This window comes from Diadema setosum, chromosome 14, assembly GCF_964275005.1.
Source record: "Diadema setosum chromosome 14, eeDiaSeto1, whole genome shotgun sequence".
Classification (NCBI taxonomy): Eukaryota; Metazoa; Echinodermata; class Echinoidea; order Diadematoida; family Diadematidae; genus Diadema; species Diadema setosum.
Genome location: NC_092698.1, coordinates 23,924,852 through 23,940,036, shown reverse-complemented (window position 1 = coordinate 23,940,036; position 15,185 = coordinate 23,924,852). Strand labels below are relative to the sequence as shown.

General features: G+C 39.6%; 1 protein-coding gene across 1 annotated transcript in view; it reads right to left on the bottom strand.

Moving 5' to 3' along the window:
• The window catches only part of LOC140237506 (uncharacterized), an 84,669-nt gene that overhangs the window by 22,052 nt on the left and 47,432 nt on the right, over window positions 1–15,185 (bottom strand). The window contains exon 7 of the mRNA XM_072317437.1: window positions 3,647–3,821. Coding sequence (XP_072173538.1) covers window positions 3,647–3,821 — 175 coding nt within the window. The remainder of the gene's footprint in view (window positions 1–3,646; window positions 3,822–15,185) is intronic.

The window sequence follows — 15,185 nt, the reverse complement described above, 5'->3', positions numbered from 1 at the left end:
TGTCTGTGGGTGTGTGTGTGTGTGTGTGTGTGTGTGTGTGTGTGTGCATCTGTGTGCGGGGGGGGGGGGGGGGGTTGAGAGGATCTACAGAAAGGCTGAGATACGCATATTTGCACGGCTATAAACTATACAAAAGCAGATGACCATGGGGATGGGTGCTGCGACAGAGACAAAGTCAACATCATTTACAGCAATACACAGATCTTCACAAATCTCTTGCATGAGATCCTCCTGTTCAAAACTGGTCAAGCCAATTTACGTCAACGTATGAAAGACAATCGCCCACTGCTTTTCTTGGCATCAAATCCTTTTCTTTCAAGAAATTGCCATCAGTGAAAGGAACGCGAGGCCATTGACCCAACAGAGTGCAACGCAAACCACATTAGCGCTCCTTCTTTCTCTTTCCATACTTCAAGACAAAAATAGATATGAACAAACACGAATTGCATGCAGTTTATTCATCCTTCAATTGGCAATGTGCGCGCATCTCAAGAAGTGGCCATGGAAATATGGAAAGAGCTCTCCAGAGAAAAACAAGGCACTGAAGTTCTTTGCCCGTTCTTTTTTTCCTTGATCTTGCAGATTAAAGGCTCATCAAGAATTCGCATGGCACAAGGCAAACACACATGTGCAGACTTCTTGAACTGATATCAATTTTTGTCAGATGAATTAACGGTAATGACTTTGACAGGAAAATTACGCCATCAAACCATTGAAGGCCAGCTGGGTTTTACATTCATTCTGCTCACAGATGCTATCAAATTCCCAGGTAATTCTGTCCACCGAGTTGTACAATCTGTGGCATAACATGTTCAATGAGAAAGTCAAATGGGTAGAACATTTATGTGGGACTTGAACTCAAATAGTAAAAATAAGGGGTACAGAATTATGACCCAAATTGTGAATACTCTTTTTTGTATTAATGTCCCTGTTCACATTGCGGATCACAGTACTATTTATCAGCTTGGGCCTGAAATGTTAAAAGATGGTGGCTCCTGTCACCATCCTTGCCGGTCAATGACACAATTAGGCTATTTAAAGAACGCCCTCTATTGCAGGAATGACAGTCAACACAAAGACCATTATCTGGATGTCACATCATCGAGAGTGACATATTATTGGGTAAATATCCTCGGGTGCATGCCATGTCCTCGTTTCTTATCCTTCGTCGGTCATCGATCGTCATATGCCACGGGAGAATGACAACTTCATGCTCCGCTACATCATGACACAATATCTTCCTACAATCTGGATCTAATCTGAAACTCATCAAACTCTTCCCGATCCCAGGATGGCACGATAACAATAACAGACCACTTCAACGAGGATTCTCCCTAGCTGGTGGTTGTAAACACTCCAGCGAAACACAGGCAGCATCTGATAGAAAGGCATCACTTTTTCTGCATGGCGGTACTTACACTTTCATCATAAATTCTACATCAGTGTGAAAATGACTGGCAGAGTCACATTCTCATACTCATGCTTCTAGATCTGATGCCTTCACTGCACAACATGTATACAGACTGCAGTACTATGATTTGTTGACAACCACTCATTCCCCCCCCCCCCCCCGCCACCATCATCATTAGTCTTCTATTCATTCAGTAAATCCCTATGTCACACTTCATGTATGTCCTTGTATGGTTTCATCTTGTTGGAGGAAAAATATAATTGTCATTGGTGGTCTGTCTTTGTTGTCTACCATGTCAGCTACATGTATCTTGACCCAAGAAAATGAATCATGTGTCTTTTCTTTAAAGTTATGCATCGGATCTTAAAACGGCAGCATCAGGTATATATGAGATGCAATGTACTAGGAAAGTAATGTAGTCCAGTATTTATGAATTATCTAGAAACAACAAGAAAAATGTGGAAGACTTACAAGTTACCCGTCATGGTTTTGCTTTCATTGCTGCCGTTGTTGTTGTTTTTTTTCTTTGCTGTGTTCCTACACACATTATCTTAACCCGTTGAGGACAGTTTGATTTTGCTACAACACGCATTTCCCGTAGACATCTGCCCGAGTATACTCGGGACTTGTCCTCAACGGGTTAACAAGGAAGCCATATAAAGGCCTTTTTTGTGCACCAATCATACATGTATGTATGGGAGGAGGAACAGTGATTTATTAAATACATGTAGATGTGACATCCTGACAAGTTTTGCAGCAACAAAACGAACTGTACCTCGATCCCTCAGTAACTCACTCCCTCCATACTGTCATTCATGACTCAAACTACATACGAAAATCATTCTGAGCATGCCAAAAGCAACAAAAGAATATCCCCCCCCCAAAAAAAAAAAAAAAAAAGAGAGAGAAAAAAGAATAATAGAAGCAATATGCTGAATGTGATTGAAGGGAAATCATAAGGTATGACTGACAGGAAAGCATTGGGATAAAACCTTCTTTCATGACCTTCTTTGTAGTTGACAGGAAGTACAAAGGTCATGTTAGTCTCACGTCAACCCCCCCGATGACATCATAGATGTATTTGAAGAGCATGGAAAGAATGGCATGAAGAGGAACCTAGAGCTGTGTTCATGAAAATCTGCATAAATCCCTCTGAAAAAGGAATTTAACCCGTTGCGGGCAACAGGCTGATTTGCTACAACTTGTACCACCCATAGATACTTGCCCGAGTACACTTGGGACTCGTCTTCAACAGGTTAATGCATGGAGGTTTTGAGTAGACATTTATTTTGTTTCTACTGGCATTACTTTGTACAGAAAGCATGTGTGATGTCATACACGCATGTACTTGACTGTTATAAAGAGATATCTCTTGCTTCTTTGTAGAAAGGAATTAAAGTTAGTATGTATCATTTTCTAGAGAAAGAGTGAAATTAACCCTACGCATACCAGGCTTATTTCATATCCACAGGTATCTGCATGAAATTTGTGCACAATTGACTTATTTGCACAGAAAGGATTTAAACAAGAATATTGGCCGAATTGCCTCGTTAGAAATCCCAAACAGACTTAAATGTGGCCTTCAAAAAACACAGCACACCTTCTTGGTAAAGGAGATAACACTCTTGGCATGTTGAAAAAAAAAACACTTTTGGGAAGCAAACATCCTGTTTTCTGATGGATAGGAAAACCTACTAGTTGAAGGCCAGGATAGGGAAAATTGACTTTCATGGATAATCTAAAACCCCGAGTTTCTCTTCACACACATATATACCTAAATATGAACATAACTCTTCTTTAAGCTGTCAAAGAGGGATCAACTAAAATCTCGACTAAAGATTTTGTGGGGTTTTTTTGGTCATATTTTTCTATAAATTTCATGAATATTGGAAAATTGTCACAAGGAAAATTGCAGTTGTCTGTGCACTATTGCCACATGAAACATTATTGCATTGCCCTGCATAAATTAGATTCTACTCGCTCTTTTCTCAGGTATGATAATGTGGACCAGCCCATTTTAGTGGGTTTTGACCAGCTCTTTATGAGGATGAGAAATAGGCTTTTTAATGTATATGAGGCGTGACTCTCTCGCACATGGGACCTCCATTTTTTTTTTTTTTTTTTTTTTGCTTCTCACTAGAGTGTATGACATCCTTTACACACACAACACATTGCTCATTAGCTGGGATCACGTGGACTCGTGAACGCACAGGGAGCAGATCGAGATATACCTACCGATCTGTGTTGTGGCCTCCACCGTGGTCCACGTGGTATTTCTGATGCGGCCCACCAGCAGGCTGTTGCTATGGGGACGGAGCCCATCCTGGAGGATCCTCAGGAGGGCGGGGCACAGGTAGTGGAGGGCGAGATGGCCGACATCTGGTGTCTTCCAGGAATCACCCAGGAGAACCTGCACAGGAAGAGAGAGATCGTATGAAATGGTTAACCCTTGTTTGGTTGTGTTCCTTGATATCCATCTGAACTGGTACAAGTGTCTGAAAACTAACACTCGGTGAATGAGAGTCACATAATATCAATAATCCTTACTGTGTCGCAATGGTCATTTTGTTGGACTGCTACATTTTTACATCCAAGATGGTTTTACTTCATTATTTTGGCATATATATATATATATATATGAATATATATATATATATATATATATATATATATATATATACTCCTAGATGGGTCATTTGGAAGACATTTCCATTTGTTTTATATGCAAATTTATTATATACATGTTCAATGGCAGTTTACGCAATGGAGACACGAAAATTGTCTCCTTAATGACCAGTTGTCTCCCTAATGAAGACACTTCCCCCCAATATGTCTCCCTACGGTGCCAACTAGGGATATATATATATATATATATATATATATAATATATATATATATATATATATATATATATATACTTGCAAAGTTACCATCAAGTACATGGACACAGTCATGCAGGGTTTGAAAATCTGAAAAACCAAGTTCATTCCTGATTACAGTAAAAGTGGAAATTTTTGGGTTGATGAAATTTTCGCGCATTTCGCGCAACCAGAAACTAGCGAGAAAATAAAAGTACATGAATATTTTTGCTTGCCATTAGTTCCAGAAATTGAAAAAAAAAAAGAGAAATATATGAGCAAAAGAAAAGACAGACAGAGAAAGAAAGAAGGCGGAGTGCACAAAATGGGAATATGACAAAGGAAGAGGGAAAATAAATCAGAAGAGGGAGGCAGAGGCTGCATCAGTGAATGTACATTGTATAAGGAAAAAAGAAAGGAAAAGAGGAAGAGAGGAAGATGGAAATAGAAAAAAAAAAAACTGCAGAAGTGAGCATTCAAGGGAGGGATATATATATATATATATATACATATATAAAGAGAGAGAGGGAGAGGAGAGAAAGAGAAAAGGAGAGATATATAGACAGTGTGCATATATACGTCTGCATCTGCGAGGAGAGCAGGGAAGGAGAGCAGTCTCCATAAACCTTGCCGGAACTCTGTAATTTGCGATCCCCGCCTGATTAGGGTGGATCTAAATTCCTGTCAGCAGACCCGCTCACTTTACAGCCCATCCAGCGCAGATCTTGCCCCGTTATTCAAAGGTAGTTAACACGTCAACATGAACACGTCTTTCATCGAGACCTGATACGAAAAGCCAGAGTATCAAAATACCTACGTGCAGTTGCATTATTCCTTGGTCTTACTTTAGACTTTGGTTGTACTCGGTGGGTTTTAATCCAACTTATTTTTCTCAAAGTCATGCAAAAAAAAAAGTCAATAACTGTAATGTTTTGAAATACAACTGTCATTTTCCCAGGTCTCTCTAAATCTACTTCTGGAATTAAAGGCTAATCACACTTAATTACTCACGGCGCAATTACTGGGTTTGTATGTCCATCTTGAGAAGAGAAAAAAAAAAATCCCCGAAGGGGAAAATATATTCTTACATTGATTTAGAGTCATGTAGCCCCCTGAGGCATGTAGTGGTAATACATGCGACCTTTCCCCGTAGTCATTTGCTGGGATTTTTCGCTCCAGCTGCGGCATCCTACATTCTAAGGGCTTACATGCAGGAAGTTATGATATATATTAGTATGGTGGGCCCCCTTCGTACCATGTTTGAACCCTGCATGTATTGTGGCAGTCCAGAAATGTATGTGGGTCAGAATGCCTCTAGTCACATGAAAAACTTAAAGTTTCTGAGGGCATTATATGACAAAATGTATAATGAAATAACTGTGGCTCAGCTGCTTGAAACTTTTTGAATTTGCTCTTTTTCATGGTTGCTTTTTCTCTCACTTTTTTCCCCCTGCTTCATAATCTATTTGGGAGTTTGACTTCGACTGAAGTGCAGATAATGATGTAAATATTAACTGATAATACTTCAGTACAATCCCAATGCACACAGAAAATGTGTAGCGAAAAAAAAACCCACAACATACAACAAATCAAAAACAAAAGCTGTATACACACATTCAGAGCGCTATAATCAACTGTATCTGATGCATTTTAGCGATGATCAACATTGACTCCATTCAATTGCTAGATATTCAATCCTGACTAAACTGCCTTCTGTGTTGAAATCAGTTTGTTTAGTCCTACCCTGCATTTTGAATTGGAGAAACGCTACCCTCTTCAAAACGGAAAGTATGGCGAGATATCTTTCACAATTTTTTCCAATCTGTGAGCAGTTCAGAAAAATAATTCACCAAAAATGGGCCCCTGTCCAGTGGTATTACGGTGGGAACTGATCAACAAGAATGGATGGAGCGCACGCCGAACACAATTCTGGCTCTGCGAGCATCGATATGAGCTGACAAGGCCATGCACTGATGAAAACTATAAGAGAAAAATGAAATAGCACGCAAATAAGACCAAATGGATATGCACTTTTATACAAGAGGCAACGCATGGCTTTGACGCAAAATGCCACTTTTGGTCCCCCCTCCCCTCCCCATGCGCATCAGTAATTTATCCAAATCAAAATTTAATAAAAGTGACCACAGCTACAATCTGTGCCAGGCAGGGATGAGGCATAGATGACACAGTGTATTGGTTGTTGAACTCTGGTGCTCTACGCTTTGCATATGAATTTCATTACATCTTCAGATCCATAACTTTCCCCTTCTCCCTCCCTGGTTCCCCCCCCCCCCCCCCCAATCCTTCCCTAGCCCTAGCTCCCTCCCCCTTCAGTCTCTGATTACAAGTGAGCCCTGGTTACAAAATGATTTTTTTTTCCCAGGAAGCTTTCTCAGTAGGTATCCTGCTAATCCATTTCTGCAGTAGAGTAATATTATGCAGCCAGAATTAAATTTGTCAGATTTTTTTTTTTGTAACATATACAATATTTAGCATCATCATTTTCTTTTTCAGGTACAAAAGTGTGCAAACACTTTCATAAACCATATTCTTTAGATTGTTGTCATCAATGTTCTCACTTTTGTACCACCCATATAAAGTACAAGTGCTTAGGTACTGAACATCCATTTTACTGATAAATGAAAGAGCAAACAGACTTGTACACATGCAATTATGTACTTGGGCAATATGTAAAATCTAATTGGCACATCCCCTCCCGTACCACCCCCTACCCCCCCCCCAAAAAAAAAAACACAAAACAACAACAACAACAACAACAAGAAAATAGTCAACAGACAGTGTAACACACTTTAAAACAAACAATACTGCTCATCCACAAACAAGAATAAAACTACTGCCTTTCTGCCACCCACTGATTAGCAGTTAAATGTACTTTTTCCACAGTGCAAGGACCTTTCAGTGCATTCATTAGGGACTATATCTCTTTATCTCTTCTTCTATACCTCTCAGGTTAACTGGTTTTGCTAACTGGCAAATTTATGTGAATTTACGGTTTAAAAAATCTCAGCAGAGTCAGAGAAGAGTCCACTTTTTTTAAGTTACAGGAGTGCAATGTTTTTTTGTATGTTTGTTTGTTTTTAAATATGTCACATTCTGAGTGAATGGTACATGTGTCCTGGAATTCATTTAATTATGGTCATTGGCTTTTAGCATGCATTGGTGCCAGTGGATTAAGATAAAAATGCAATGTGCACACAAAAACAAGACATATCCTTTCAGCATAAATGCAGCTTTGAGAGAAATTTGAAAGAAATAAGGTTGTAAACTGCAAACTACATCATACACAGAAAATGGATGTTAAAATTAGGTTTACAAGGGACATGAGCTGTAATATGCTGGTGGCCTTCGCTACATATTTCACGGGTCACTCACTTACAAGGTCTCTTCTGTATGTACAGTAAGAGGAAAAACACTTGTATGTGTCTGGCAGCGAAATAAGCCCCAGCACAATATTACAGAAAAAAAGTAGTACGTACGTAGCTCAGTATAATCTGCAAAGCAAATGATTCAAATCAACAATGATGTGATCCACACACACAAACCAGTCACACACATGAAAAGCCCTTATCTCAAAGGATAGTAACTGCCTTTCAGCTTTAAAAAAAGAGAAAAGAAATGAAAAGAAGAAAGACACCAGTAGATAGGCTCCCCCAAAATATCCACCAACCACATGACTCTAGAGAATGCCCAATCAACGTGCCAATATGCTGCTCTGATGACAATATTTGTTAATACAGCTTCAAATCAATATCAAATACATTAGCGCAGTCACAACAATGGTTTCATTAGGATGTTGACGCAATCAATTTCACGCCTGGCTGGCAAGCTGTGGCAACGATATCAATAGCACCCTAACTGTGGTGCAACTGCCTCGTTCACTATCAAAAGTGATCTTTGGTATTGATTCCATAGACTTCATTGGTAGGTCTGTTTCACAGAAAATGCTGATAAAAAAGGAGAAGAAGGTATGCAAACCCAAATGCACATCTGGCGTGGGTAATAACAAATGTCATGATATCATAATGATGATGACGATAATGATAATAATCATAATATAAATCATGGTTAAAAATGTCAATGACATGCTACGGACATGCAAAATCTTCTTGTGCAGATAATCAATACTTTGAACATTGCTCCTGAATTCAAGTATGCAAGGGGAAGGGGGTTGATACTGTTCATTTTGCATGATGACATTAGTCAGTGAGTTTGAATATGAAGTATGAAATACAGAGTGAGAGATAGTAGAGAATGGATAATGAGATATGGAACATTTCACAGCATATCTTTCACTCGGATTAAAGCATATTGGCAGGTAAATCCTTGAAACGTGGCATGCAGTTATCTCGCGAACACAAAGAGGGCATGAATGTCTTCATAGAGATAAACATGGAAATAGATGCAAGCGTCACTGTAGAACATTCTATCTTTGACGGGCCCAAAATCTGCTCACGTTCCTCGCCATCATGGGGGAATAGAATACAAGGTTTGATCACTCCATTTGCCGAGTCGCCTTTCTCCCTCGGTCTGCAGATGAATTACTCACATCACGCGCCACTATGGTGGGGAGGCGAAATTTTTTGTTCTGAAACGACCTGGCCGGCAGGGTACACCTTAAATAACGATGATCTGCGCATCTCCTTGCAGGATCTGTTTCAGTCTTCAGGGCCTCCCTCTCTGTTTGCGATGCATGAATGTTTGGTAATGAGTAACTTCCTTGATTCTTCTCTTCAGTTTTTTCTCCCTCTCTTTCTCTAACTGTCTCTCTTCTATCTTCCACCCTTTATCTCTCTCTCTCTCCCTTTCTGCCTGTCTATCATACTGATACGTGATGCATTATGTTCTGTGGTTGTGATTTACCAAAACTGCAATACCCTGGAAAACATTTCTTCAGGCTCACGATAATAGCTGCTACAGAGCAGTTCCTAGAGCTGATCTGAGGGAGGCCCACAGCCTTTGTGACAGAATGTGTGGGCGGTCGTCTGCTGCTCCCCAAAAATTTGATTGTATACCCTCCTGTTTGTTAATGGCACAATACTTCAATATATATCTCTTTGTGTCATGCCTATTGTTTCTTTATTCTGCATGCAGCATAGATGAACAGAATGCATTTCCCAAAGGGTCACAAAAGAACAAAAAAGGAAAAAAAACTCAGTAAAACTCATAAAAGAAATAAAACTACATAAAATAAAGGAACAAAAACTGAAACAATACAGAAGAAAACAATACAAGGAGTGCAAAACAAAACACATGGAGCAACTTGGGGTTCACAACCAACTTGTATGCTGGGCAATATCAGACAGGTTGCCAATATCATCTGTCTTTCTTTTGTGTTGTTTCATCCCCTCTGTTCACATACCCCCTCTTGTTTCCCTCTTGGCTGTAATTATTATTGGTAAATTGGACTTTCCCACCTTTCTCTTTTCATCTGACTTGATTGATACTCTTTTTCATCACATGACATAAGCTATTTTTTCTCCTCTTTTTTACATTCTCTATTCACTATAAACAAGGTACTAGAGAACAGGTTTCACCTGCTCATTATCAACTCAAGACAATGTAGGCTAACTGGAAACTAGCCCCCTTACCCTCAACGAAAACAAACAAAGAAAGTTTACATGTATCTCGCCTTGTTTGCTCAAACATGTACTGCACATGAGCATACTGTGTGATTGCTTCTGATGTGCGCTAAGCACTGAGATACTGTCATTAGCATGTTGATATGCATGGTCATGTTTCGTGCTTAAAGTGATTTGCTGAGCAAGTTGCACCAAGGGTATCATCTGTCGGTAGTCAAATACCATGTTCTTTGATTACAAGAAGCTGGAGCATCTTTCAAAGACTGAGGTTTGTCGAAATGCGAAAGTTGAATGATTTCAAATTACTTGCTGCCGATGGTAGCCTGGCCGTCCTACTTCTACACTCGTTATGGAATTACAGGCCTCTGACATAGATATGGGTGTGTGTGTGTGTGTGTGCTCTACTCAATTTGAGTGAAATGCTAGACGAACATAGCGTAAGCTGTGACGAAACATGATGTTAACCTTAATCAGGCCTTTCCTGTCCGCAATCTAACCTGCCACTGTGGAATGCCTTTTGTGGGATGGCGGTGGGGATGCATGGGGAGGGGGAAGAGTGTGGAGGGGTGGAATGGGGTGAGGGGGGAGGGGTTTGGAGATAACAGGAGTTGGATGGAGAGTAATTACTAGCTGATGCAGGGGGCCCTGGGGTAAAAAGTTACATTAGTGAACTCTAGCTGCTCGTTTCACATTCAACATGAATGTTTAATTCTCTCAATCTGGGGAACACCGGAGTGCTTTCCCCCTCCATTTGCCAGATTATGCAGGGCTCTACGAGCTAGGCAAGTCGTGCCCGTGACAGATTAGCATAGCAGATGCCGCCATGTTCCAAGATCGTCCCACTGCATGCGGCATTCATCACACCCCTCTGGCTATATACCAACCTCTGGATTAAATGCATTCATGCCTGAGGAAACGATAAAAAGCATATTTTCCACTATTTCCGTACATATTGATTGTTTAATTTTATTAAGAATGTTTTCCCTATTCAATTCATTGTAATTTACACTTACAGTACAGTCATCATTATAATCCTTTGATCATGTATGAGGGACTCACTGCAGTTGACAACAAATTGAACATGATTTTCAGACACACAATGGGCTACAGGCCTACCGGTTTATATTCATTTTGAGTCCTATTTTGACAATCATGTACCACTACAATGGCACTGTGCCTTTGGCTAATTCAAGGTGACCTGTTGTAGAGTACAGGGAAATCCGTGACAGGAAACTTCCGACGTTTGGAAATGGCGTGATAACATAAACATTCAGTTCTTTTTTTTAAGGCAAAAAACAAAAACAAAGTAAACTTGCTGCGGTTACATCAGGAGGAAAAGATTCAGGTAGGATAATGGGGTAATGATAACAATATTGATTGTTTTTATAGAGTGCCTTTCTACTGTGTAGTGGTGCTCACAGCACTTTGTAACACCAGGGAGGTGGAAGAGAGAAGGGGCAACGTATCCTACTATTCCTCCCTAGCACTCCCCTTCCGCCCCCTACACCCCCTCCCCCTCCCCCCCCCTCCATTGTAACTGGCCAGTGAGACGCCCTCACATGTCATAGTCTGTTTATCGCCGTATTTGTCTTCTAGACTGTGGATGACGGCTGCCATGGAAAGCCAGGCTTGGCTCTCGTCATGCTATTCTAGAGAGTAGGAGATCCCTGCAGGGTTAGCCAGGCGGGATTTAATCCACCAGGGTCACTCATGTTCTGCTCCCCCCCCCCCCCCCCATACAATAGCATTGAGGAAGCCAAGTGTCATGGCCCATTCCATCCTCTTGCGTGCATTCATACGTCACGCGAAACCTGGCATACACGTGTCATCAAACTGCTTTTTAGTGCAGACAAAAACATACTAAATATGGGATGTTAATCATGAATAAAATGGTAAAGATAAAATACTAGCATATTCTCCTCCTTCTTAACTTCTTCTTTCTTTCTTTTTTTCCCTAGGTACTCAATTCTTCAATTTCATGAGCCTGCATGATAATACACAAAATATTACTTGAACATGTTTTCTCTGAAGGTTATCAGTCACTGTCCTGTAGGCCGTCCTGAGTTTTCCACTGGCATGGCTGATACTTATAGTAACAACAAATGATTAAAGGGCAAGTATGGACTCCGTAGATCTTATAATGCAGACAGCTATTGCTTACTTTACAATTACAATTTTATCATACCGACTACCTCCACAGACTCAGCCACAGCCTAGACTAGGCTTACCTGACCTGGCAATGTCTATTGTATTCAAATGAGCCACTGGTGTACTATCTAAGTGACTTTTCACAGAAGAAGTAGAGTAAAAAATAGCAAACCACAATGCATTAGCATCACAAACATCATTTGAATGGAAGAGGAAAAACAGCCTCTGGGGATATCTGATCTTGTAGACTTCATATGCAGCACGAATACAAAATCCAATGTCTGTGCAATGCACTCTCCACACAGCGACTGGAATCTTGCGGTGCGGTTTGATGGTTGACATCCACAAGTGTCACTTGAAATATTGAAGACAACATCAGACATTTTTCTCTAATCCTTCTTTTTCTCTCTTCCCCCCCCCCCCCATCTTTTTTTTTATGTTGTCAGCACATGAAATGAACTGGCAAGTCTCTATAATTATCACCTGGTCCACATAATTTACCTGTTGATGTAAGTTTCCTCCTAAGCGAAAATCCACCGCCAAACACAAAATGAATTCCGGCAGGATTTGGGGGAGCTACATCAATTATTATTAAACTTTTTAAAACTTTTTTCTTTCTTTTTTTTTTTGGGGGGGGGGGGGAGGTAAAAAACTGAATTCAGCTGACAAGAACATACTTTTATTCGCACACGCTCATCGGATCAGAGTCAAATCTTTTGGCTTGCCACCGAAACACTTAAGGAGAGACAAAATAGATTGGGGACGAAGGGTTAAAAATCAAATTGGTCGGATGGAAATTGGTGAGCCCCCGAAAGCCGGTACCTGAGTCACGTATTAACGGCAGCTTTGAAGATGCTTGCTCCCATGCACGAATCAGAGCAATGTACAGTAATCTCACAGAACATGCCACCTTGAAACACAGATATATTTGAAGATAAAAGTGGGATCAATGTGGCACTACGTGAGACTTGACTCTGTTGCAGTTTGCAGTAGTTTTCCACAAAAAAAAAAGAGGAAAAACCCTACAAACTCAAAACAAAAGCAGAATTTCTATGATAACATTGAAACAAAGTACTAATTTGCAAGAACCTGCAGAATACATCTTTAGAGTTTGAGACAAAAACATGTATTGCAACACACCAACTTCAAGGAAAACATATTATCCAGATCCCCCCCCCCCCTAACAGCAAGTTGACATTGACAGCAAATTGGCAACATTCCCCAAAGTTTAGTGGTTGGCTTTTCATCCAGGATTGAAATAAGATGAACCTACTAAAATGTTATGTTATATGTGACTGCACATAATCCTAGCAACCAATGTTTCCTGTGACACAACATTCAAGTATCTTGTATCATTTCATGAAATGCATCTTATCCTCTGAGGGATCAGAATTTCTCTTCACATTCTGCAAACATCTCTAACATTCATGGGCAACACTTTGAAAATCCTCACTTAAATGAATTTGATATAAGCAGGATTTGTTACATGCAAGCCACAATTTTGGCATGAGAAAAACAAAACAAAAACCAAACATGCTAACTATCATTATAGTTTTCCATATTTGGTCAAAAAAGAGAGAGTCATAAATATAGTCACACAATCCTTGAAAACTTTTCCTGGATCTAGGAAAAGAGGAAGCTGGGATGATAACTAATTCTATCAACAAGATAATTCCCTTGACTATTTGACTGTCTACAGTGTCATCTCTGATAAAATCATGCACTACTCTACAGCTATGTTGCCACAGGAACCTTTCTAATTTTGTGGCGGGCATGTGCTTCACAGCTTTTCTTATTTTGTTTTTCTTATCATGTATGAGGAAAAATATAAAAAGAAAGAAGAAAAAAAGCTACTCTTTGATCAGCTTCTCTTCAGTAAGAACATGATCACATAATCCCTGTTTAGAACAAAGAGAGATCGGAATTCACACTTGTTGAAGATTTGCTGAATGCAGAAATCTGCCAACAAACAATAAAAACTCGAATTTCATGGTTTTAAGAAAAAATCAATTCAACTGCATATAAAATTACATGTCATTGTCCCCTTCAAAATGAGAAGAAGAAAAAAGAAGAGAGCAAAAAAAAAATATGACATTTATCACTCTGGAGACACAGACATTGATTCACATGATTAACATCAAAGTGGGAAATCTTGGGTATCATTTGTCAGTCGCGAGGCCATTTTCTTTTTCCGTGAAGAGATAATCCTCAGAGCATACATGTCTTGATATCACATACAAGTGTGTATACAATACACTGTATACAATATTGTCTCAATGGTTATGTCATGTGACATTTCAAATCAAAGTGGTCTTACGAGGGTCTCTTTTTTCTCTCTCTTTCTTTGTTATTGTGTCAAAATTGGCAGCAACAGAGCTCTAGACAGAAGGCACAACACATGAACTTACACAGAAAACACTGGATGGTACTGAGCATCAGAACAATGGTAGTTCATGTTGAGTGTGACCTTTGGCAGAGAGGGGAAGGGGTTGTTCACACATTAATATTTCCCCCTGGTTATTTATAATCTCTTTTTCAAAATCTGTCTTGTCTCTGCCACTTAATTTCAAACTCACAACAGCCTTGATCGCCTCCCTCTACAAAAATGGAGTTAAAAAAAAAATGAGCAAAAATAACACAATGATCTTAAAGGTGAACTACTTAATTTAGCAGCTTGATCAATACAGAGAATACCAAAACCAATACCAACAAGAACAAGAAAGCTTTCAAGCAGAGATTCCATGTTTAAAAAACTGGTAATAACATGCTTGAGAATTGTCATGAATGTAACAGAAGTGACAGAACTAAAGCAAAAAAAAAAAAAAAAATGTGTTTCTACCTGAGCTACAGTATGGCAACTTAGGCTTATTATTACTCTTGTCTTTCACTGTTTTTACAAAGACTAAAGTGCCAATTTGCACAAGTCACAAAGTAATGGCAAGAATGTGTGTATCTATAATATACAAAAGAAGACATTAATTCTTTCTTTGTCAGATTTTCATAACCCCATCCCCCTTCCCCACTTCTCATACACGTTTTACAATCATTACTGTCTGTATCTCTTTCTTCCACAGAGAACATCAATAAACAGCTAACACGAAATGCAGCTTGGCTGTAAATATTTTCATGTATCTTTACCAACGACTGCCCACAAAAAGAGAAAGAAAT